The 23,572-nt window shown below is 52.8% G+C and overlaps 12 protein-coding genes across 12 annotated transcripts; 5 read left to right on the top strand and 7 right to left on the bottom strand.

Moving 5' to 3' along the window:
* Positions 1–86: 86 nt before the first annotated feature.
* On the top strand, positions 87–808 carry J4E84_005380 (uncharacterized protein; the record flags this gene model as incomplete). Its single annotated transcript, XM_049387977.1, has 2 exons — positions 87–633; positions 684–808. 2 exons carry the CDS (start codon positions 87–89, stop codon positions 806–808), a joined length of 672 nt encoding a protein of 223 aa, XP_049244217.1.
* Positions 809–1,031: 223 nt separating this feature from the next.
* J4E84_005381 (uncharacterized protein) lies at positions 1,032–2,957 on the bottom strand (the record flags this gene model as incomplete). Its single annotated transcript, XM_049387978.1, has 1 exon — positions 1,032–2,957. One exon carries the CDS (start codon positions 2,955–2,957, stop codon positions 1,032–1,034), a length of 1,926 nt encoding a protein of 641 aa, XP_049244218.1.
* Positions 2,958–3,012: 55 nt separating this feature from the next.
* Positions 3,013–5,455, bottom strand: J4E84_005382 (uncharacterized protein; the record flags this gene model as incomplete). Its single annotated transcript, XM_049387979.1, has 4 exons — positions 3,013–3,217; positions 3,264–5,029; positions 5,083–5,161; positions 5,232–5,455. 4 exons carry the CDS (start codon positions 5,453–5,455, stop codon positions 3,013–3,015), a joined length of 2,274 nt encoding a protein of 757 aa, XP_049244219.1.
* A 1,049-nt stretch (positions 5,456–6,504) lies between these two features.
* J4E84_005383 (uncharacterized protein) lies at positions 6,505–7,515 on the bottom strand (the record flags this gene model as incomplete). Its single annotated transcript, XM_049387980.1, has 1 exon — positions 6,505–7,515. One exon carries the CDS (start codon positions 7,513–7,515, stop codon positions 6,505–6,507), a length of 1,011 nt encoding a protein of 336 aa, XP_049244220.1.
* Positions 7,516–9,187: 1,672 nt separating this feature from the next.
* J4E84_005384 (uncharacterized protein) lies at positions 9,188–10,011 on the top strand (the record flags this gene model as incomplete). The annotated part of the gene is made up of 2 exons (XM_049387981.1): positions 9,188–9,245; positions 9,299–10,011. The coding sequence occupies 2 exons, from the start codon at positions 9,188–9,190 to the stop codon at positions 10,009–10,011; spliced, it is 771 nt and encodes a 256-aa protein (XP_049244221.1).
* Positions 10,012–10,320: 309 nt separating this feature from the next.
* J4E84_005385 (uncharacterized protein) lies at positions 10,321–12,204 on the bottom strand (the record flags this gene model as incomplete). Its single annotated transcript, XM_049387982.1, has 2 exons — positions 10,321–11,072; positions 11,121–12,204. The coding sequence occupies 2 exons, from the start codon at positions 12,202–12,204 to the stop codon at positions 10,321–10,323; spliced, it is 1,836 nt and encodes a 611-aa protein (XP_049244222.1).
* Positions 12,205–13,421: 1,217 nt separating this feature from the next.
* J4E84_005386 (uncharacterized protein) lies at positions 13,422–14,350 on the top strand (the record flags this gene model as incomplete). Its single annotated transcript, XM_049387983.1, has 2 exons — positions 13,422–13,663; positions 13,843–14,350. 2 exons carry the CDS (start codon positions 13,422–13,424, stop codon positions 14,348–14,350), a joined length of 750 nt encoding a protein of 249 aa, XP_049244223.1.
* Positions 14,351–15,110: 760 nt separating this feature from the next.
* On the bottom strand, positions 15,111–15,740 carry J4E84_005387 (uncharacterized protein; the record flags this gene model as incomplete). The annotated part of the gene is made up of 1 exon (XM_049387984.1): positions 15,111–15,740. One exon carries the CDS (start codon positions 15,738–15,740, stop codon positions 15,111–15,113), a length of 630 nt encoding a protein of 209 aa, XP_049244224.1.
* A 740-nt stretch (positions 15,741–16,480) lies between these two features.
* On the top strand, positions 16,481–17,316 carry J4E84_005388 (uncharacterized protein; the record flags this gene model as incomplete). The annotated part of the gene is made up of 3 exons (XM_049387985.1): positions 16,481–16,816; positions 16,927–17,094; positions 17,182–17,316. The coding sequence occupies 3 exons, from the start codon at positions 16,481–16,483 to the stop codon at positions 17,314–17,316; spliced, it is 639 nt and encodes a 212-aa protein (XP_049244225.1).
* Positions 17,317–18,696: 1,380 nt separating this feature from the next.
* J4E84_005389 (uncharacterized protein) lies at positions 18,697–19,191 on the top strand (the record flags this gene model as incomplete). The annotated part of the gene is made up of 2 exons (XM_049387986.1): positions 18,697–18,704; positions 18,762–19,191. 2 exons carry the CDS (start codon positions 18,697–18,699, stop codon positions 19,189–19,191), a joined length of 438 nt encoding a protein of 145 aa, XP_049244226.1.
* Positions 19,192–19,662: 471 nt separating this feature from the next.
* Positions 19,663–20,448, bottom strand: J4E84_005390 (uncharacterized protein; the record flags this gene model as incomplete). Its single annotated transcript, XM_049387987.1, has 1 exon — positions 19,663–20,448. The coding sequence occupies one exon, from the start codon at positions 20,446–20,448 to the stop codon at positions 19,663–19,665; it is 786 nt and encodes a 261-aa protein (XP_049244227.1).
* Positions 20,449–21,439: 991 nt separating this feature from the next.
* On the bottom strand, positions 21,440–22,210 carry J4E84_005391 (uncharacterized protein; the record flags this gene model as incomplete). The annotated part of the gene is made up of 1 exon (XM_049387988.1): positions 21,440–22,210. The coding sequence occupies one exon, from the start codon at positions 22,208–22,210 to the stop codon at positions 21,440–21,442; it is 771 nt and encodes a 256-aa protein (XP_049244228.1).
* Positions 22,211–23,572: the final 1,362 nt, after the last annotated feature.

Raw genomic sequence — 23,572 nt, forward strand, 5'->3', positions numbered from 1 at the left:
GATATATGGATGCTTTCCACCTCTACCAACACCAATCGCCTAAGTATCAACACGCACATAAATCCCCTCGCCTTCAACCCACCAAAATGGCGCATACCGCCTTTTTCTACGGCACCTTGATGGCACCGCCCGTCCTCCACCGCGTAATTTGGGGCTCGCAAACCCCTCCTACACCAGCGCATGCCTCGCTCCTGCACATACGCCCGGCAATCCTCCACGCGCACCGACGACACAAAGTAAAGCAAGCAGACTACCCAGCCATCCTCCCCGTCGATACCTCCTCATCTGTTCGCGGAACACTTGTAGAGGGCCTTACGGACGGCGACATCTGGCGACTGGATATCTTCGAAGGCTCAGAATACGAGCGCCGGAAAGTAAGAGTCAAGGTCCTGCAACCGAAATATGACAACGCCAGTACGGAAGAAGGCATGGGCGACCTATCACAAAAGGAAGAAGACAACGTAGAAGGCGAAGAGGTCGAAGCGGAAACATACATCTGGACAGCGGGCGCGCATAGACTTGAGGCCGAGGAATGGGACTTTGCAGAGTTCGTTAGGGATAAGATGAAGCGGTGGGTGGGTAGAGAAGCAGCTGAGACCGATGAAGGGTTCCAGGGTAGGCCGTCAATCAACGGTAGACCTCCCGAGCGAGGGGGGCGTAGTTTCGAGGCTAACAAGATGCAGAAGTTGATGATGCAGTTGCAGCGCTCGATGACCCTACAGGCGGACGCGGCGCCAACGGAACTATTTCACGGCAGCTGAACGAAGGAGGTACGAAAGAGGATAAGATTCTCGAAAGTGCAGTATAAATGTTGCTTGTTCATATGGCTGTACTATCATCTCTGGCACACTGCCAGATGTGCATGCAGTCTACGACATGCTGTTCTCCGAGATCAGAGCTGAGCTTTGCAGACCCCGTCACACGCCCCGATAAATAACGCCTCCGTGAAACCAAGACAGGTATAGATGTGTTGAGTAAAAGTTCGAGCTGGCGCTCGCAGATCAACAAAGAACAAGCTTCATCTCGAGCAGTTAAAGAAGGGTAGGATTGTCCCTTGACCATCCAGTCTGGACGGTTGCACTCCCCTCCTCAGGTTCTGGTGTTTCTTGAACCACGGATCCGTCGTTGACTCCATCAAGTTGCAGATCGTGAGTGGACTGTGAGATCCCTTCCATTGGATCACATGCTTCCTCTCTACGCTCCATTGACCCATCCATGTTGCTGGGAACAGGTGCTTCTGAACGCCGGGCCTTATCTCTAGCATAGTCGTCTTCGTCCAGCTTTGTCTGGAGCGCACTATCAACGGGAGTACCTTCGTGTTGACCATGTTTAGACGTCTTTGTGCTGTACGACAAACGCGGATTCTCTTCAAACGTAGGTGAAGGACGGAGCCCTTCGCTGGAATGTGCATGACGTGATGCGGGTTTCCGCTGAGCAGTTGAAGCTGCCTGTACCTGCTGGCGATGGTTGGCGTTGATGACTTTGACTTCTTGTGAGTCCTTGATCTCAATGGGTACCTCAGGGACACTGCCTTCTCGGCTGCGCGAAGCGATTTGCTTACTTTCCATATGGCTATCTTGATGTCGTTGAGGCGACTTGATGAACTGGCGCTTTGCTGATGGCGATTTCATGTCGTCATTATCGTCACCGTGTCTTCGGCGTTTCCTGGGGCTTGATGTACCGGGTATCTGACATGTTTGATCGTTTTCTTTGGATTGACGTGGTGTTCTGTTCGAAGTGATCTGTCCGTTGCGCATGGAATCATGTGGTTGGGGCGTTCTGCTGGAAATGCGCACTTCGGGACTATGGCGCCTTGGTGTCGTTTCTGACCGTGGACTACCAACGGCCTGCTTTGCAGGAAATGTGAGCACAGGTGGTGAGTCAGACACCTTGCTGACAGCTGTTTGAGGTGCTTGCTCGACAGCAGAAGTATGCTTCGCATCGAAACTGAACGGCGATGCGAGTCTGAGTGGAGGATGAGAAAGTGAATGGGTTCGTGGTGATGTGGGCTGCGCGCCTGCGTTCTTGGGTGAGAGTGCGAGCTTCGGTTCTTCACTGGGTAACTCATCAGAGTTGTGTCTGCCCAGATCCGAGGCTTTGTACGTCGTCGGAGCTGGTGATGTCTTTGAGCTCGCAGACCCTTTCTTCGCCTTCTTCTGGGCTCTCCTCTCGTCTTCCTGCTTCTTATAGCAATCAAATATGATTTGACGCATTTTGTGCCTCATTTCGGATGGATGCAGCTCCGGCCAGTCTTCTTGAGCTGACATTGATCCAGTGAGCAGCTTGTTCTTGAAGTCATCGGGATTCTGGAAGAACTTCTCGATGTAGCCAAGTAGATAAACACCGCAATCGGTGAAGTTGTTCTGCATTGGAACCTGTGTACTCTTGGGGTAATAGCCGTTCTCTTTGATGACAGCCTCCATACCACGCCTGCTTGCCCCCTCCGCTGCTATCCAGTCTTTGAGAGCGCGAACCGCTCCAGTACGGGCATTACCACCAAGAGAATCGAGTACTATGATGACAGGCTGATCGGGATCTCTTTTGGCTATGGGCTTGCGTTTTGCCTTTTTTTTTGCAGAAGACGCGGTGGACTGGGATTGGGACAATATTCCTAGGTGTGTGTTCCTGGCTTCAGCTAAAGCTTCTGTATCTGGATTCTGGGATGTTGAATCTGCTTGGGTCGTCTCTGATTTATGTGGGGTTTCGGTTCCAGTATCGTCGCGGTCGACAAGAGAAAGTGCCGCCTCATCAAAAAGCATCGGCTCTTCCTCGTTCGTTTGGGCCGCTATTGCTTCTTCACTGATGGCAGTTGGCTCTGGGGAGGTTGACTTTTGTACCATAGTCGCATGCGTCTCGGGGTTCGTGGCTGTTACGGCTGAATCACTTGCTTGATCGTTTGGAATTGCCTTGGGCTCATCGAAGTCTTGAACTATCGGTTTGCGTTGAACCTTCGACATGTTGCAGATAATCGCCAGGTACCAATGGGCTCTGACGGACTGTTAGCATAGGCTATCAAAGCGGTGGTAATTTGGCGTACTGTTCGTTGATGGGAACAACAATGTAGTCGTAGCTGAAGATATCAATCTTAGACGTCCAGCGTTGCACAGCCTTGTAGTCCATGGATTTCCGACCCGAATTCTCGGTAAGCTTCGTGAAGAAGTAGGTGTTGAAGAAGTAGACTTTATCAGCAGACACTTTGAGCTGCTTGAAGAGGTAGCTGGAGAAGGTTAGCAGCGCTAATGGCAAGGTGGACACGCACTCACATCATGTAGAAGTCGATCAGGCTGTCGTTCAAGAATTCTTCCTCGTCCAGGCGGGGCAGATCATCAAAGTGCACTATCGCCCGTTGACGACCTTCGCCAAATTCAAGAGACCTTGGGATGGTTAGCAGAATCATGAGTAAGTGCTTGGAAACTTGCTTAGCCCAGGGTTGCCCAAGTCCAGTTTCAACTGAGAATTTGGGTACATCCGACTGTGTAGGCGTGTCTTCGACGTAATTAATCGGAGCCGATCTTGTTGAACGTGACGGACGGGTCGATGCTCTGCTTGTCGCGGTAGTGCCAGATTCAGCATCAATAACATTCTGACGGACAGCGGGCTTGAGCTGATCCAACAGAGGTCTCTTCGACGCTCCATTAGCTTTTTCGCGGTGAGGCTGTTCCAAGCTCGCTGTTGAATCGCCTACCAGTGCAGACGTACCAACCTTCTCGTTTCTCGATGGGAGAGGTGTTTTGAAAAGATGGGCCATGTAATCATCCGATTTATTGATACACTTTCCGCCCGACGTCATCAACACTGCGTGTTCATCACGGAAGACGAGGAAATCGGCAGTATCAGCAAACTCCAGGTCCAAGATGAGTTTGTTCCCGTCGTGTCCGCGAGGGCCCGTCAACCGCATGCGGTTTGTACCGTCCGCATATACTTGGTTGACGTCTTTAGGCTCTATGACAAGTTTGCTATCGTAGACGCCATCCACTGACTCCCAAGTCTGGACACGTAACCCCTCATCTTTCCTCCATCTTAAGAGCAAGATGGCATGGCCGTCCATGGTTGTTGATCCGTGGCTCTGAAACCCATACGACCGTGCAAACGAAAGTGGCCATAGTTCTTCTACAACCCTTCCGCGAGCGTTTCGCTTGACTCCACTATTTGCAGTCTGCTTTTGCTTTTGCTTCGAAACAAGTCTGGTTCCCTGGTGCGGAGGCGTGATGGCAAGCTCGTCCGCGCTGTAGTTGTCAGTCATAGGTCCCGCTTGCTTTGGCACAGGTTTGTGTTGGCTGCGAAGGTCCTCGTCTTCAACTGTTACACGTTGGTTCCGGTCTGCGTGATCAGATGTTGACTCATTGATGCGGGCTTCGGGAAAGTAGCGAGACGTGACTATGTCGACTTTTCTTTCGGCTTCGTCGTACTTCCTAGGACTTCGCTTGGATTCACCCTGTCGAAACGTCTGCAATATCGCCTGCCGAGGAGTGTGTACGCCAGGGCTGGTCGATAGAGAACCACCGGTAAGAGGAGAGCGTCGCGCGCCACCTTTGGCTGTGTTGAAACTCGAGTTCCTCGGCTTCTTCTGGGACGGTCTGAGAAGATTGTCCACTTCTCTAAATTCGCTTGTAGCCTGAGGCGGCTTGTAGTCGGCTACTGTGCTCTCGCTCCCGTTGCTTATCTGTGAATGCAGAGACCAGGCAGAACGCGGCCTTTCGCGTGACGTGCCAACAGGTGTATTTTGGTGGTTTTGAGATACTTCCACCACTTCATCGTCGTCATCGACAAGTGAAATAACGTTGGCAGTCCTCCTTCGTTTTCCAGGTGTAGCTCCACTCGACCATCGATCCTGGCTCTCTGAAGAAGAAGGACGACGAGCCGTTGTTGCAGGTGCTCTGTCTGTTCGCTGAAGGTAGGCAGCCTGGCCCGGCCCATGCGCCTGGCCTATCAGTGGCGGCTGTGTACGATCGCGCTTCCCGTACGTAGTAGGCTTCTTGGATCCTCCTTGCATCGTGTCTACGGGCTTGAAGACATTACTCGACCCTGGCTTTGGGAGGTCAGTATAATACTATAGGCACAGACAGGTGGTAGTATGCATACTTTTGTAGGCATGGTGCGCTTCTTCGGTATCGGCATCCAAGTGGATGGGTCGGGCATACTAATAGCATCTGCAGGTCTACTTCGCAAACATTAGTCTCTTTCTTCCGTTTTGGTGCACAAAGGCGATTTACGAATAATCCCCAATTAACCGCTTCTCATCCTCGCTCCTTTGTGTGACGTGCTGCCGTGGGCGGGCCATTTCCGAACGCGCCTCTTTGCGTGGAGTTCGGCTTGAAGATTTCGGGGGCGAAGAGAGGTCTATGAGGACGCGCGAGGTCTTCCTGGGGGGTGTTGACTCCTCGAGGAAAGGATTGGGAGGCAAGCCGGGACCCGAGGGCGACTGGGGGACGACATCGTCTGTCTGTGGCGACATGGCGTTAGCTGGGGGCGCAGGCAGTTCAGCATGAGAGGGGAGTGTAGTTGTTGGAGTGTGTGAGGCAGTCGAGCCGTCGGGCAAGGAAAAGGCGCGTACGTCTGAGTTGGTGAGTCCGAAAGAGCTTTCGGCAGCGGCTCGTATGCCGTTGAATAAGTTAGTGAACATTGGTGTCGCATTGCGGTGGCAGAGCGGCGGGCATTCGCATCGTCTGGTAGGCTGGGTGACCTCGGAACTGCGTGAGGGAACTGCACAAGCGCAGACGCGCACCGTGGGGCATGCGGAGGTGAAGGTGCGCCAGAGAACCCGTCGGCGATACGTCCGTGCGCCTTGACGTAGGTGCTTCAGCGCGCTGCAGGGACGCGACGGCTCAGCTGCGACGTCAAGCTCGAAGACAGATTGGTGCGTCACGACAAACGGCACGTCAGACAAGGTCACGTTGGGGACTTTGGTGATATATTCATAGTCACAAATCAATGCGACATATTCTTCTTCGATGCCTCGCTCTGTGGACAGGCGGGCTTCAGGGCTTGGTGCTACCTGAGATCCTACGCTTCGCTATGTAAAAATACAATGTACAGAAATGAGGCTAGGGCCCTGGATGTGCTACGTGCATGGCCAGCCTTTCAGCGACGTCCCCAATCGAGCGCGCTCTACATTTCCGAGTTGTGACTGACGTGACCCAGAAGGTATTCGCGGTCATGTCATGAACACATCTACAGATGACAGTATGGTGTATACCTTCACGGTATCTGTTTGTGCATCTCGGCAAAGAAACATCTCTCCGTGCAACTCACTCAGCAACAGAAGCTAGCAGTCTCTCTTACAAGCAGTGCTCGGTCGAAAGCGCCGGAGTATTGGCAGCCAACTTGCAAACCGCACCCAGTACAACACGAAGCGGCGTTGTTTCAGACGCGTTTGGGCATACGGTGCGAATAACGGTCGCGTAAGCCAGCCGTCAGACGACCGTGGCGAATACATGGGTTGTATGGTTGGCTTTGCGATTGATCTGGGGTCGGCCTGAAGATCGTCGCTAGGCTGAGATTCTCCTAGGAACCAGCAGTCGGCTTCTCACGTGACTCATCCGTAGACACTACTCTGCGTTTTTCATGCTGGCTCTTCTCATGGCGGGCTTGATCGATGGCCGATCGTTGGGCGATGCTGTCGTCGTGGCTGCGCCATACTATGTTGGTCCCCTCCGGCAGTTTGAGGACCCGTCTTATTGTATCCCGGATCTTGACATTCTTCACACCATCGCTCTTAGTCCAGATGCTGAAGACATCTTCACCACTCCGGACACTCAAGACGAAGCCGCAAAACTCCTCCCCAGCATCCAGGAACTGATCTCCAACGAGTGCTAGTAGCAGGTCCTCCCAATAGCGGTCAGCCACGCCCTTTTTCAGGCGCATGATCCACTTGCCACCTCGCTTGTTCTCATCGTCCTCCCATACCGGCCGGATGCCTTGCTTGAACACGTGGTAATCGGAAACGGAGGGGAGACTCGAGGGACGCTTAAGATGGGAGAAGACCTTCCAGAACTCTTGCGCCGTACTGAATTTACAGAGGGGCACAATTGACTTCTCGTAGTCTACGTTCTTGGCCGTAGGCGGGCGGTACCATACCGCCCATGTGTATTTGAGCGGCCATGGCGCATTGAAATCTGGCGGCGCAGAGGGACTCGATGTGTTGTCTGGTATTGAGGTCGTGGATATCGATTCTTTGCGTATGCTATTGACGACCTTGCTCACGGGCTTGTCCTTTTTATCAGAAGGTGTCGCGGGCGTGGGCGATGACATGGCGGCTGCTTTGAAGTCAAAAGCAGTACCAGGCGTTTTGGGCGCCTTTCCCGCAGATCCAAAGGAAGCGAACGCGCCTGAGCCGAGCCCAAACGCAGAAGAGCCCCCCGTTGTGGGCGATGCTAAACCACCGGGTGTCAAGGGCGATATGGCGTTGAAAGGGTTTCGACCGCCGTGGGAGGAGTCGCCACCGAAGCGTTTGGTAGCGGAGACGGTGCGTTGGTGTGGCTCGGATTTTTCGCTGTTATTTTCCGAATGTGACATGGAGAGAGAGAGCTTGCTGGTGCTGTTGGCGGCCGTCAGTGGAGAGAACAAAGATGCGGGGACGCAGGAGCATACTTGGAGCGCCGAGTCCAGAGATTATCCCTGTTATCCATTGGCAGCAGTGTCAAACGAGTATATAATACAATGCAAGAAGGTTAAATATCCAAGGCTTGGTGGGAGTAACGAGCGAACAAGCAGCAGAGGAGCTGGCGGTCTAGCGGCCAATGTGCGTCGAAGATATGCGGGGTGTAGTTTGTGGTGGTGGATGTTTGCTGCGAGGAGGAAGTCTGTCACGTGTTGTTGGTATGATGCTGCGGAAAGATGTGGCGAAGGCGGGGGTGTGTGATTGTCGAGCGTGGTGGGATGTATCGTGTGCAATGGCGGATGGTGGTGCGTACTGAGAAAACGTTTGAGAGGTTGGCACTTGCAGCTCAGGCGCGCGCCTTCCGCGGCAGGGATGTGGCTTAGTCATCAACCGAGCTCGATATTCTCTTCGCCGGCGCGCCCGACCTCTTCTCTTCTTCAACACCGGCCTTTGACTCGTATCATTTGCCAGCTCGACACATCCTACTCAGCTGGCAACTCGGATAACTGGCCCAGAACGAGCCATCCTCTTCTAAAACCATCATCACGAGGGCCGCTTCGGCGGCTTCCATGATGCGGTGATGACCTGAAAGCAGGGACATTATTTTGTCACGCGCGCGACGCGTTGAGGCTGCACGCTGTCTCAGTCTCTTCTGTATGTGTGCCGCCATGATTTTTTCGTTCGCGACACGGCTAGTGATGACTAGGTCCTTTGGACCACTTCTGGTAGTCTGAGTCTCAGCCAGATGTACACTATCGCAACTTCGCGATTTCTTGGTTGAGCTTGAAGCTCTAAGGCAAAGTCTGAAGCCCACAATTGTGCCACGCGTGTATCAGGTACCTCTGGAGACTCCGCTAATTGACGACTAAGCAGTACTATACAGCGCTGCTCAGGTGGCGAATTGGCTCTGAATAGCCGCTAAGGTTGGGCACTGGTTCCTTTGTGGTTTCACCGTGTATCTCAGTACCTGACATCTCGCCGCCTTGTATGTTTTCCGGTGCGAGTAGCGTCAGGCGCGTCGCGGTTTAAGAAAGCTCTAACATTAGAACACGCTGAAGAGTCTTGGCGGACATTGGCTGCATCGCTTGACAGTCACCCCTCGTAGACGCTAGGTGCCGTAGAGCCGCTTGTTCTTCGATACAGGATGAGGAAAGCATCAAGATGGCGGACTTCTTCCGGAGTAAAAGCAATAGCAGAATAATACAGATGATTTTCTCATGCGTGCTTTGACCACAGGCGGCTTGCGACCAGGTTGTCCACACTGACTACAATGGGTGCACATTTCTTTGATGCATCGAGACGTCTTAATAACCGCGGCAACCTCTGCATCTGCTACAACGACCGGGGTTATAGGCCGCACCTGCATGTGAATCAGAACGCGTGCGGGGTGGGATTGTGCTGGGGCCTACGTCATACTTCCGCCGTTCACAGGACAACGCACCCCACCACGCGCATTGCTTTCTAGCCGTCCTAAACTAACGCCGTCGCCTCATCTGTCGCCCACCACCATACAAAGCCCGCTCCTCCCGCATCTCAGCCTCTCACACCAACGGCTACTGTCGCAAAGTCCCTCCCATATCACCCAACATGACTGGACAATCCCCCGAACTGCATTCGCCGAGCTCGCATCCTGAGCGACCTAAGGGTGGGACTCTCCCATACCCCGCCGCCTGGTGCACGCATAGCTAACAAGGCCAGGTATCCTCAAAAACTCTAGCTCGTACCGCGCCGACTCCCAAACGTCCCCCACTACCGAGCTTCCGCCAGCCGTAAGCCCCATATCCGAGCGGCCGCAGCTGGGTCGCGAATTGTCAGAGAAGGAAATTGTATTGGAGAACACGCTGCGCAATGCTGGCGCTCACCGAAGATCCTCGTCGAACCCACGCGGCATCGGTTCACGACGGCAGTCGGGCATTGACCCCGCGGATGAGACTAGCCCGCAGCTCAAGTGGGACGAGGCCAACCTTTACCTGAACGAGCAGAACCGCGACAGCACCATGAAGATTGATGAGCCCAAGACACCATACGCCAAGCAGTATGATCCCGCCGAGGACGAAGAGGAGGTCGAAATGCTCAACGCCGAAGAACTCAAGGTGGACGAGCTGGACAAGCCAAAGCGGAAACCCAAGATTGAAGACATACCCGAATTCGACTTGGGACAGCCGGAGCTGCAGGCACGACACTCGCAGACGCCCGAGAGCGAGAAGAGGGTTATGGTGGAAGAGGGCATGGATACAGATGAGGGCTACCACGGCGAGCTCCTCCCCAACGCCACCCAGGAGGAGAGGGAGAAGCATCGCAAGTTTGAGGAGTTGCGCAAGAAGCACTATGAAATGAAGAACGTCAAGGACCTGCTTGGTCATCCAGAAGATGACGAAGATGAGGAAATGCCGACACGACCCAATGCTTAGTAGATGTATTTTCCTGTGCTATGCGCATCCAGCTGCAGTGGTAGCCAAGGTCGACCCCGAGAGTACGTACGAAGCTCGCCCAGCGGCGTTGCACGAATTGATTTTGGCGGCATCAAGGTGGAGTTTTCGGATTTCCGGCGCTATGGTCAAGGCCGTGGAGTACTTCAAATACTTCAATTCGTAGTCTGTTCAATGAATGACGTTCTGATTCAACAATGTTTGCCGGCATGTGTTCACTGATTTGTATTGTAAGACGTGGAAACCAGCTGTGATTCTGTACTCGATATGCTATCCAACTCCAACAACACACTATGCTCTGAACTCCTGGTCAACACTCTCAAAGTTCTCCAAGAAACTCTGGAAAGTAAAAACACCCAGACCAGGATCCAAACTTCCGGTCGTTGCCCTGATAGAATGCATGCTCAGCTGCGGAATGCCGCAATCAATGGACCTGATACCCGTTGCAGAACTCAGCATTGGTCCAACTGTGCCTCCACTCCTGCTATCATTTCGAATTTGGAACACCTGAAGCTTAGGGTCGACCTTGCGCATGCCGACATCGCGATCAACACAACGCTGCAGAATAGCGGTGGAGACAGCGTCAGTCGTCATGTGCGCGTTTGAATCCGCAGAGACAGCAGGTCCGATATTGAGACGCGGAGAGTGGTTCTCGAGATACGCGTTGAGGAAGTTGGGATTCACCGCGTGAATTACGTCGCTGGAGACGAGGAAAGAGTTTGCATATGTTCTGTTCAGAGTGCTGCCGGTCTTTCCGTTGGACGCAAACTCTTCGACGATGCGCTCCATGACGCTGGGTAGGAAGTTGCCATGAGCACCTTGTCGGAGTAGCGAGCCGACTTCTTCGTCGTCAAAGAGGGCGACCATGCGGACCTGGGACGAGGTTGAGAGGGATGAGCTCGAGTTGAGGAGAGCTTGAATCGCAGCCCAAGAGCAGAGTTTGTCGTCGATCCGGCCAGCGAAGATGAACTCCCGGTCGAGGCCACCGGTCTGGGCGGGTTGCGTATCGAAGAGCTCAAGCTCCCAATTGACAATGGACGAATCTGTTACAAGTCAGTATCTTTATGGACGTGAGGGTGTAGTGCACATACAGTCCGTGATGCCGAGTTCGCTTGAGATGGCTTTCACAAGCCTCTCTGGCTGAGTAGCAGCGAATGCGCCCTCTCCGCCCAGCACACTGGCTTTCCAGTTCTCCTCACCATGTTCCGACGAACTTCCAATATCGCTGTTGTCCAGACCGATTATAGGGACCATTTGCGTCTCTTTGTTGAACGGCCCGTTGGCGGCAGCACCAAAATGAGGTGCTAGTGTTGGAATCCTTGCAATAGGCCAGTCCAGCTTGACAAGCTTCGTGACTATCTTCCCATTCTCCTTGACGAGTACCCGTCCACCGACACCAAGGTCGCGGTCCCACCATGTGTCGCTCAGTGCACCGGCGTATGGGGCCACACCGAGCTGTACGTAGCCTGATTTGGTGCGAAGGTTCGAGATGGGCTTCAACTTCGCTGTGAGCGCATCAATGTGTCCAGCAAGAATCGCAGCTCCATTGCCCGACGCGTAATTGTCACCAATAGCGAAGGCGATGAGCGAGCTCCCGTTGCGCTCAACGTAGTATTTGCCGCCAGCCTTCAGCTCCCACGCATCGCGCTCAGACAGCTTCTTGTAGCCATCCTTCTCAAGGTCCTGTGCGACGGCATCGACGGCGTGGAAGATCGTGGGATTGCGCGTCATGTAGTCGGTGAAGGGCTTCGTGTAGCGTGCCGGGTCTTCCTTTGAGCGAGCGGGCACCGGAATCCAACAATGAGAGGGCGCTGGCTTAGGCATCTTGACGTCCTCTTTTGCTTGCTCAAATGGAACCTCTAGTATCTTCGGTGGTACAGGGGGAGGGTTTTGGTAGCTCGAAGGCGGCGCGTAGTCTTCGTCTTCGACATCGATGAGGTTGGGATACGTCGCGGTGATACTGTGCCGGTTATGGTAGTCGGAAACAGCTTCGCAGCTCCTCCATCCTCTCTCTGACACTCGATCCTGACGATGACGTTGAGGTAGCGATGCGGTTGTGTGAGCGCGTCCAAGTGTCGTGGAGTACGAATGCCGCAGCGGGCGGGGCGGTGACGGATCCGCGTAGAGGTCCGCGTTCGAAGCCGCCTTGCGAAGGCTTGGGTGATTTCTCGTCATATCGGAAGTTTCGCACAATGCTGATGAAGCTCGAGACGGAGTGAGAGAGACGAAAGAGTCGATGGCAGGGAGCGAGGCTGTGTTGTTGTAGTACAGCTGGAGTTACCACCTGAGCAGCGCCACAGATGGGGCGAAGCTATCCGAAAGTGGAAAGCTCCGGACGACTCGCCGCAGCTGTCAAACGCCATCAGCCAAATCAATAGGTTGAACCATCACAAACATAGGAACCACTATCGCATCGAGCGCTTTCACGAGCTATACCAATTGTTGGACCCGCTGAGTCGCGAAAGTATGGTATACGCAAGGAGGTCGAATTGACGACTAGGTACCCTGAGCCCGTTCCGGTAGAGACGATACCCTGATACTTCTACACCACCCGACTCGTGTTGACTGCTACTGCTCACCCTCGTATCACCACCAACCTGGCCCAATACAACTCCTCTTCCGTTTCTCCCGGTGTATCATTTATAGGTTGTCTACATCCTTCGGCCTCTTACTGACCTCAGGAACTATCACCGTGATGGAATCCACAATTTCATTACAATCGCTTCAGTTTGGGTGAGCAGAAGAACGATCTGTGCCTATCCAGGCGGCGAAAAGTCTCGCATTGCTTTGGTCGTGCTCGCCAGCATAGCAATCATCATCGTCGTTCATGTTAGGTTTCTTTACTATTCCAAGGTTGCCTCAGTACCAAGAGATAGTAATGACCTTGACTGTAACAAAAGTTATTCTTGGCTAGTTCCTGCACAGTAAAGAAACCCCGCGACGGCGTTGTATGTATGAGGGTAAGGTCTTACGTCAGGATCTAGACAGGTTAGCTGGGGCTGTGCCTACCTAGGTATGCTACGCCTTGTAAAGAGTGAGAGGGTGCCAAGGGCGACAGTGTAATGATGTATAGCCAGTGCGTAAGCGGTAGAAATCAGATAGTTCAGGGTGCAATAAGGAGGCAGTTAGAAATTAAAGGTACGTTATGTGTGCGAGGGCGTTAAAGGGCGCTCAAAGGGCTGAAATGGATGTTGCGACGCCTTCTACGACCTGACTGCGCCACACTAAAGAGACAGCATGTTAGAAAGGCTTCCCGCCCTCGGCTTCTTCCCTCCAACCCATTACCATTTTGCCAGCTGAACTCCATCTTCCAAGCCCGCAATATTCATTTTCCAAATCGCAAGTGCAAAACATATTCACATTCAAAATTTATCTTCTACATCACTCAAGCGATGGCAGGGCTTACTGATAACAACGAAGATAACTTCAACACACAAATGCTTGCCGCTATCGAGTCCAACGACCTCGCTACCCTACATGATGTGATGTCGGAACGCGAGGCTGAAGGTCCTGATGCTTTGCGCCGGGGTAACGGATTGAGCGATGCCCTCAACGAAGCATTAGAGCTGGCCCGGTACGACATGGCCGAAGAGCTTTTCAAGCGTGGTGCTAGGTGCACTGATTGCACCATAGGGTATGTTCTGGATGGGGCACGTCGGGAGAATGAATGGAACACGAAAGCCATCGATGTGGCGCTGGCGTACGGTTGGAATATCAACGAGCCCTATGAGCATGTTGGCAGCGCTCTTGTGTAAGCCTTCGCCACCCTTATGGTGACCATTCGCCTCGCAGAAATAACTGACAAGTAAACAGATCCATCGTCAGTAACGCGGAGACCGGCCCAGGATATCCCGATGGCGATACAGCTTGCCTAAAGATTGCTGCGCATCTATTGTCAAAAGGCGCCCATGTGGACGAGAGCACCCGGACGAACGAAAACCCGCTCGAAATAGCCTGTGGGAAAGATGACAGGCATATGGCCGCGCTATTGTTGGCACATGACGCATCGCTGGAAGAGGCGCCCAAGGCACTCCTCAATGCTGCCAGTGAAGGCAGCATTGACATTATGCAGCAGCTTCTGAATCGAGGCGCCGATGTCAATGCACACCCGTACGGAAGGCTCGAGATAATCCCTTGCCAACTAGAGGATGAAGGTTGGGGCTCTGCGCTACATCGTGCCGTTAAACACCACCATACCGAGGCAGTCTCATTCCTCTTAGAGAAAGGCGCGGCCAAGGATTACAGGAACATGGTGGGGTTGACGGCTTTGGATCTTGCTCGCAAATTGGGACATGAGGATATTGTGCGGTTGTTAGAGTAGAGTGATGACCACGTATGCAATCATCTACCATGAACAGCAGCATTTCTTCTTTGGAAGTTTTGTTAATGAACTCGTATGCAGAGTGCTGGATCCTGGGCTGATATCGCAAGAAGGTGGAACTTTCGCCCGACATGAAGACCGATCGATGCACCGGATGCCGTGACATCGACGCGGATCTGTCCAACGTTGCATACCAACACAATATCAGCGATAACTATAAGGGTGCAAGTTTTGACAAAAAGAAAGAAGTATTGATTTACACATGAGCCTGCGAACTCGTTAACAGATGGTTTGAGGCTCAAAGAGATGGACTTGACAAATTGGTGGGTTGAGATCACACCGACCACTCATACGCTGATCGAACCCGCCCTCAGGAGCATCTCTGAGTACCTGAGTGGAACTTAGACACAAACATTTAGCAACCATCTATATCGACAATAGGCTTGATTCTAGCAGTACAAACACCGAAAAAGATGCATCATTCGACGAATGTAAGAAAACGCGAGAAGCCGACGATGACGGCGAGGGTTTTTAGGTCGTCGAAGAAAGCTTTGTTACATGTTCGTCAATGCCGTTGCACTTGAAGCAGCGATGGTGAGGACGCGTAGGAAATAAGGGAGAAGAACGACGACGTCGATGGAGCTGTGTGGCTATATGGTGTCTAAGTGCTTGGTAGTGTCACCACGTTAAGGCGATCGCGGCGATTCTATGAAGCGATCAATGCGATGATAGTCGTCCAATCCCGAGCACACTTCTTCAATCACAACTTCACTTCCTCCCACTCTCCTCCCTGCGGAAAACCCAAGTGGAATCTCCCACATTTCGCAAAACTAAACACTGCTTCTTCTGCCATGGTGAAATCTACGACTTTCCCTCCAAATTCCTCATTCGCGTCCAGGAAATGTGCATGGATCCGTGGGCCGCTGATAGCCTTCATCCAGGCTGGCACCACGAAGCCGAACACCGTACCGTCGATTGCATTTCTGCTGGGCCCATCTTCGAATTCTATCGAATCAAAACGACCAGCGATCTTAAAGGGCATAAGAGTATTCACGCCCTTCGCTGGACCCACATCATCTGATGAAACGAGCTCATCAAGGGCTTCCAGCGACATCGACCCGATCTTCAGACGAAATGTTGGCTGGTATACTGTGACCAATGCGAAAGGAAGGCGTGCATTCATGGGTGCTGACTTTGCTTTGCCATCCTTGGTAAGTGCGTACGCTTGTCGGTCTTTCAAAATCATGAGACTGCCATCTTCGTAAACACCAATGCCATCTGTGCCGTGGGAAGTAAGGTCAGCGGTTCGCGGTTGGCCTTGATTGAATCCGGCGTTGAGAGCTGCGTAGGTGGAGAATTGGAATATATCGTTTGGTATTGAGCCAACCATGATGGAAAGTACTGTAAAATTCTGTGATTCGGGTGATGGTATCTGGTGTTTGATAACTAGATATGTTGGAGTTCGAGGTTGGGTACGTAAGGGTCCGGGCTTAGCGGAGAGCCGATCTCCGACTCGGCTACCATATCAGCCCTGCGGTGTGTGGGCGTCATCCCTAGGCGTTCTCTTCTACATGCTTATTCTGTTATACAGATGGAGGTTCTAGATGAACTCATTGATGTGCTTTGCGAAGCAGTACTCGGCAGATCTTGAGCCTTCAGTGTTTCTACTCCATGTCGCCTTCTCGACTCAGACCATCGAAATTCCGCGTGATACATCTTTCTCTTTGCGGCTTTTACGTCTTTAAGTTCCGATTTACAACGTCATCGGCCGTAATAAGTACATGGAAGCGTCGAAATCGTGAATATCAGAGTAGGAAAATGCGATATGTACCGTACGACTATATCTCTTCCTCAATGTCGGTTGATACTGTGTTGGTCGTGTCTTCTCAGGCCAAGTTAGTAGCTCATTGCAATGATTTCACTAGTCTCGAGATCTGAGTTTAGTGCGATGTCTTGGAAATGTTGTTGGAATCACCTTTCTTGAAGGTTGAGTGTGAAGGGAAGCAAGCCAATAACACGATCGCTTATGTAAGTGATTTAGCGCGAACCGCCGGAAGCTCAACTTCACCATCCAAACGGCATCTTTCCCAAGCAATTGCGCAGCCCGTCTGCTCCAACATCTCGCCAGACATGCTCCCAACGGCCCTTCGCGCCCTGCGCTCTCGCAGCGCAGCGGCTTCCTCCCGCTCCTTCGTCCGCTACACCTCCACCGCGACTACCAGCAACCAGGTCCCCGCCAACGACCCTGTCAAGCGCGATGCGAAGCCGAACGTTTCCGAGACCAATGCGATGCCTACATCTTCCGAGGGTTCTTTCGACAAGGTCTTGCAGGAGTCTCCAGAGACAGCCGAGAAGTTGAGGGTTGAGCAGGCGCCGAACTACAAGGGCATTTGGTCGCGGAGTCAAAACCCGAGGGAGGTTGCGATGAGTGGGCCAAGATTTGAGCAGAGCATTATGGAGGATCAGGTATGTCGAACTCTCCTGGAGCGGACATCATAGAAGAATCGGAAAACAACCGTGGAAGAAAGGGTTGGTTTATGCAGGGGAGATTCATATGCTGACATAAAGTCGTACAGCCTCGCCCATATGCCGCGATCGAGCTCATCCACAAGCAGCCCGTTCGCTGGACACACGACCGTACTGTATCCTGTGACGGAGGCGGTGGCCCTCTCGGACACCCAAGGATCTTCATCAACGTAGATAAGCCCCAGATCTGCTGGTGCACATACTGTGGACTTCCATTCGTAAGTCTCCACTTGGATTATGTCTACTTCAGCTTTTCGATACTGGTGCTGGTCATGTCAGTAGAATACCGCTAATGAAACTCATAGGCACACGAGAAACACCGACCGCTCCTCGAAGCCACCCCTGAACACGAGCTATCATACCCCCTTGGACCCAAAGGCGATGCGGCGGAAGTCAACGAAACGCAGAAGGTTACGGATGAGCCGCTTGCACAGCGATAGAGCGAGGCAGTCACAAGAGCGGTTGGGGCTGGTGTACATATGCATTGCAATCGAGACATTGACAAACTATCGTCTACCATCGTATTGAGGTTGCGGCCATTCCCAGTCTTCAAGAGCGATACAACCCATACGCATCGAAATTTGCAGACTCTGAAATTGAGCTCCGCTCTGCTAATATCATGCGAGAGCAAAGTGCGTTCTCTGGATGGATGGCTCTCGCGACTCAAGTCGAGCCATGTCCTACTTGACAGCGTCGAGTGATCATGCTACATCGTCGTGAGACAGCTTTGATGTGCCACTACATAAGACTGAGAAGCAAGCAGTATAAGCACAAAAACGCTGACATGCTCTGGGCTCTTATCTCTATGTCACTTCCAGCGCATATGAGAAGACAACCGACCCTGGCGGCGATGACAAGGAGTAGAAAGGCCCTCATTTAAGCTTCATCGCTTATGAGATCGCGGTCTGAGTTGAGAATCGGTCTCACTTCCACAAGTGTTAGGTCTATGCCAGACATCAGCATGCGTCAAACCTGAGCATGCTGGGATATGCTCGTTGTACATGTAAGACCCAACGAGCTCCACGTTTGCACAACACCGGCTCAAAGAAAGCAAACTGCATTGAAGATGGATGATCTTTCGGCCTTCTATTCTGTGAAAGCTTGATACACTCATTGGCTCATGATCCGAAGGCACAATTTCCGATGGCTTCCTCTGCGTCAATTGAGTCTGGACACTTCAAGTCAGGGTATCGCACTCGCAGTCTCTCTTCTGCGGTCAAAATGGTGTTTTTCACGTTGATAAGGGTGTGCATATACCTGCTGCTGATCCAGTGATTTTGGAATAGCACCTGAACACGTACGAAACGCGTCCTGAGAGCCTTGATGGTCAGTTGAAGTCATTGCTGATAAGTTGAAGGCGGAAAGAGAAGAGGACGAGGCTGTGCCTGGTGGAAAGACCTCACTACGGGTGATTCAGCACTGGCTCAACGTGGCACCCCATTCTTACTGCGTCAACGACCACACAGCCAAGACATATATTATGTGCGTATGTTGGGTGTGAAATTTGACAACGGACATGCTCTTTACATTCCAGACGACCTAACCCCACCGCGACACTCCTCTGACGTCACCGCACCCCACATAACGCGACTCAACTCTCCGAACTTTAGCTCAACGCAATGCCGCAACCACACTCTACAAGCTCACATCTAACGACCTTTTTGATCGTCTTCATCTTCGTAATCGCGCTATTCCCGGGACTCTTTGTCGGTATATTCTGGGCGCCCTACAACAGCCTCGCAAACTACCTCGTACCAACACCCCAACCGCGCGCAAGCGTATTGTGCAAGAGTCCGAACGTCTGCACCTCCGTACCAATCATGTCTTGGTATGTCCTTGTTATGTCTACTCCACAACATGTCTGTTTGTTGCTGACACTCCCCAGGGCACAGAAATCCCTCACCCTCCCCAGCCGGTCGCGCGGCTCCTACCTCATCACCGACCACATCCTCAAAGAAGTCCCCGAGATCAAGAACTACAAGACTGGCCTACTGAACCTCTTCATTCAACACACATCGTGCGCGCTATCTTTGAATGAGAACTGGGATCAGGATGTACGCGCGGACATGAGCACAGCATTGGACCGCATTGTGCCGGAGGACAAGAAGGGCCAGGGACTGTACCGCCATGATGCAGAAGGCAGCGATGACATGCCCGCGCATGTCAAGTCTGCGTTGATTGGCGCGAGCGTCACAATTCCTATTACAAATGGAAAGCTGAACACGGGCACATGGCAAGGCATCTGGTACCTCGAGTTCAGAGATTCGAAGCACACACGGAAAGTGGTTGCCACCATTCAGGGAGAGAAGATGTGAAGTGCAGGATCTAATGATGGAACTATTTACGAAAGACGTTGAGTCTGTGTTGGACTCGATGAGTCTTGCATGGGGAACTTGAAACGTCAAGGATATAATTACGAAACAATACCACAAGAGTGCGAAGTACGAGAGCTGAATCCGAATGTTTGAGCAGTATGTTATGTTACTATGGTCTATCGTGCATTCGCAATTCCGCCGTTGCTTTTCTGACTCCCCTAAGAAACACTCCTAATAACGCCTGTCCTTCGTAACCCCAACGCAAATGTCATGATATGCTGCTTATCATACCTAGGTAGAAGTGTCCACCACTCTATACATGAAGAAAATCGTGAAAACCGTAGATCCCGTCACCCCGTTGTCTCATTGCCGTTGATCCCTAACGTGATGTGGACCACTCCTTTTTGTCCGTATCATCAACCGCCTCTTGTCTCTGCTGAGCGCGTCGCTGGCTGTGGAAGAACGCTCCGATCATGCGCGGTGGAAGACGAGGAAGCCAACATCAGCATCCATCATCCATCGGCCAGGATGACACTCGTTCTCAATCTGATAGTAGGACCTGAGATGCCACTCGCCGTTGAGCTCGCGACACCAGAAAGGATCGTCGTCGCGTGCATCTGCTGGCCTAATCTTGCGCGGATCGTACGAACCACGCTCAGTCGCGATCCTCCGATTCTCCATCTGGATGTCTTCGCGCGTGGGACCCTGCTGTGTGTGACCGTGAACGTATGCTGGCCTTGTCTCTCTGACCGTCCTTGGGCCTGAGAAGCCTTGCGGTCCTTGTGGTTGACTGTTCGTCACATGGTAGGTTGTGGTAGTTGTACTTGGTCCAGGTGGATAGACGTGCGCCGAGTAGCCGTAGCTAGGTACAGTGTTGTAGTATGTCCTCTGGTAGGGGTAATAGAAGTTAGCAAGTGGGTACAGCGAGCCGTACAAGTTGTAGTTGTAGTAGCCATAGCCACCGCCATAGGAAGGGTATGAATAATTGGAGGCATAGTAATTTTGGGGAAAGTAGTTGGTGGCGTAGGTTTGAGGGTACAAGGGACGGGTGTATACCGCAGGTTGGTAGGCGGCCACCCCGTATCCGACACCCATACCGACGCCAACGCCTCCGAGCCCACCGTAGCCATAGCCGCCGCCCATGACGCCAGTGGGCGCGGCGCCATTCGCGGCTTGGCCGGCATAGGAGAGGAAACCGCGTTGGCCGTAGCGAGGGTTGTAGATGTATTGGTGGCGGGGCTTTGGGTACGCCTCCATTGCAAGAGTTGATCGATAAGGGCCGATCGGACGATGACTAGGAGAGTTGTGAAGGAGGCAGATCGCGATGGTGGTCGGTGGGAATTGCGCGGTTACAGTGGAGCAGGGCGAGAGGAGGAAGAAGTTGAAGGTCGGAGTGAGATACAACAAGATCGAGGGAAAGATGGTGTCGCGGCAGTAAAGGCCGAAAGCCACGCGATGTTCAAGAAAACATGCGAGCCAATGATGGTGGGGCAAGGCAGCGGTGTAGTAAAGGGAAGTCGCAAACAAACGCGATAGGGCAACGAAAGACAAGCGGGAACTTACCATTGCGGGATTGAACGGCACAACATTACGAGCACCGCCATGGTATCCGGTACCGTACGTATATGCAGACGAATGACCGGGATGCACACCTCCTATAAACCCTTGAGGAACCATGGCCTGGGAGTGGCCGCCCGGGAGTACGCCCCTGGAATAACCTCCAGGAACGACACCACTTGGATATCCACCGCTGTACTGAGAGTGCCGATTCGGATATGTGACTGCTCTGCTCATGTAACGGCCTCTGGGAGCATGGTCGTAGTAGCGCGAAGGGTAGTACGAGCCGCCGAGGCCATACCTGCGGCGTCTGGACATACCAAAACGGGGTTGGTAATCCTCTGTATAGTAGCGCTGGCCATTGCGGACCTCAACTCTGGACTCGTAGCTGTAATCGTCGTCGTTGAAGCACATCTTGTTGGCCGTGGAATTGGGCTGGATAGGGACTGGAGACGAGGAAAGAAACAGCCGAGAAAGCCGACAATGAGCGAAACAAACGGCGGCCTATGACGCGAATGAGAAGATGAGGGAGGTAAAGACTTCACCGCGATATTGATAGTAAGGCGTGACTTGGGAAGTAGCCAATCGAGAAATGCTTACCATATCTGCATTCAGTAATACGATGGTATGTACAGTGCAGACCTAAAGTACCTACCAAGGGCCTGTCTGTAACTAGAGCCCACTTGGATGATCAAGTCTTTCCACTTCCACTCTTCGGTATAGCACCCCCATCGACAGCACCAGTCCCGGCTCCAGGCGCGCCGTTGCCCTTCTTCCCAAACATCGCGCGGAACTTGTTCAAGACTGGGGCAACCGTCCATCGCGCAAAGGTGGGGGTAGCCCATACGCTGAACACGATTCTCGGAATCAAGAACATCTTGACAATCGCGTAAGCCGTCGCAAACTCGACGACCAGCCTGACACCGCCTTCGCTGATGTTCCATGCCTGGTCCACCTTTCTCAGCCTCTTAGTCTCACTGCCGATGCCGTCGTCATCGGAATGTGACAACAAACCCTGGCTCTTCATCCACTGCCTCTGTTTGTCATCCTTCTGGATCTCGTCGACCTCACGTTCGGCTTCCAGCGCTTCATCGCTGCGTATCCAGCCCTTGCGCTTGAAGTACCGACCGAAGCGCTCGACACCTGACGCTATCCAAGCCCCTTCTGCGAACCACGGAGGCAGCCAATGTGTGTAGTGGAAGTAGCCAGCGAGACCGAACAGAGGGATGACGGCCGTGAGCTCGTGGAGGAGGAGGAACGACGTTATGTGCGTGACGGGCGCATTTCCGAGCGCATTGGTGTACTTGTGCAGGAACTTTGGTAAGCGGCGATTGAAGCGCTCGATGCGCGACTGGGAGGACGCTGGAGAAGCTGGCGGCTCTGTCGCATAGCGGCGCGTGTGTGGGCTGCGAAGGAGCTGTGGTGGGCGCGCGGCCGACCGCAGAATGGTTCGTCGTAGCATATTGGCTGTAGCAATTCCTCCTCCTTTTCTCAACCTTCCGGCCCGAGTGGCTCCTTATGCCTTGCGCGGTGTTGTGATTCCATGCAGAGAGCTGCCACTGCACCTTCGTCAGGTATGACGAAGCCGTCGGAACACTGACGGGCCGATCCACGTTGGTCGCGTCTACCGGTCACCTAGGTAGCAGCACCTTGCCAACTCCCGCATTGACGGGTCGACCTGGTAGTGTTATTCGCGCAATTTGGTCTGGCGACATTCCGAGCTCTCTTTGAATAATGGGTGGCATATACATGTCCGTCAAAGGATTGATGCCGCGCCCCCTGTGCCACCACGCCCTAAACATCAACCACTAATCAGACGCCCTGTGTGACCAAAGCGCGTAAAACACGTAGTTCCAGAAGTCGAATTGTTTTCAGTTACGAACCGCTGCAGAAGCATCTGCAGAACTCTCTCAATCGTACTGAGAGCAAACTCGCTCAACATGTTACTATTCTACGAAGATGAACCCAGCTCGATTGAAGATGTGCAGCCCTCATTCAAGACGATAAACAATGCTTCAACGCCAGCCATCGATCCGCTACAGCAATACGGCTCCCACGCTTTCATTCCATACCCACCTACGACCATACCAAACGATGCCTCGCTAGAAGATCTCAAAGCTGATAGTGCATCCCCATCACGGCTCAAAGTACTCAGCCCTTCTTCATGGACATATTGCGGTCCTCTCCTCCACGCAAGCACCACCTCCCTCCCACCGTCATTCCACACCTGGGCATCTCTTACACTGTCTTCTCCCGCCACTCTGATACATCGGCTCCTCCCTCTCCTCTCATGGCTACAGACTTTCTTGTCAGAAGCGAACATCCACAATTACTGGCTGACCATCCGCTGCACCGCGACAACCCACGAATACGATACACCACGCTGGCACACAGATGAGAACGTTTTCGCCTACGATGCTGAAGCATCTGGCTTTGGTCTTGCTCAGTCTAGTACGCAAAGGTTATGGAAGCTCTGTACCACACTTCTCGGACCAAGCACTCTCTTCGCAAAACACAATGACATGGCGCTGAGAGTGCTCAGGGAGACCAAGAAGAGCGAGAAAGAGAAGTTGGGTGACCATACCTGTACATCAATATGTTGCGTAGGCTGTTCCACATATAGTGACTCCGTACGTCAGTCACTCGTACATTCTCTACAAGATGTAGAGCGTGAGACCCCGGCTTCTAGAGAAGTGGCGTTTTTCAGGATAGGCGGAGAAGAAGGGGCAGTGCATTCGGAACCCCGCTGCGATACCGATCGGATATTCATCAATGTAATCCCAGGTACAGAAGAAGATTTGCGGAGCTTGATGGCCAAATGGGG

The sequence above is a fragment of the Alternaria hordeiaustralica genome (genome assembly GCF_023758085.1).
Source record: "Alternaria hordeiaustralica strain BMP 2776 chromosome Unknown scaffold_9, whole genome shotgun sequence".
NCBI classification, from domain to species: domain Eukaryota; kingdom Fungi; phylum Ascomycota; class Dothideomycetes; order Pleosporales; family Pleosporaceae; genus Alternaria; species Alternaria hordeiaustralica.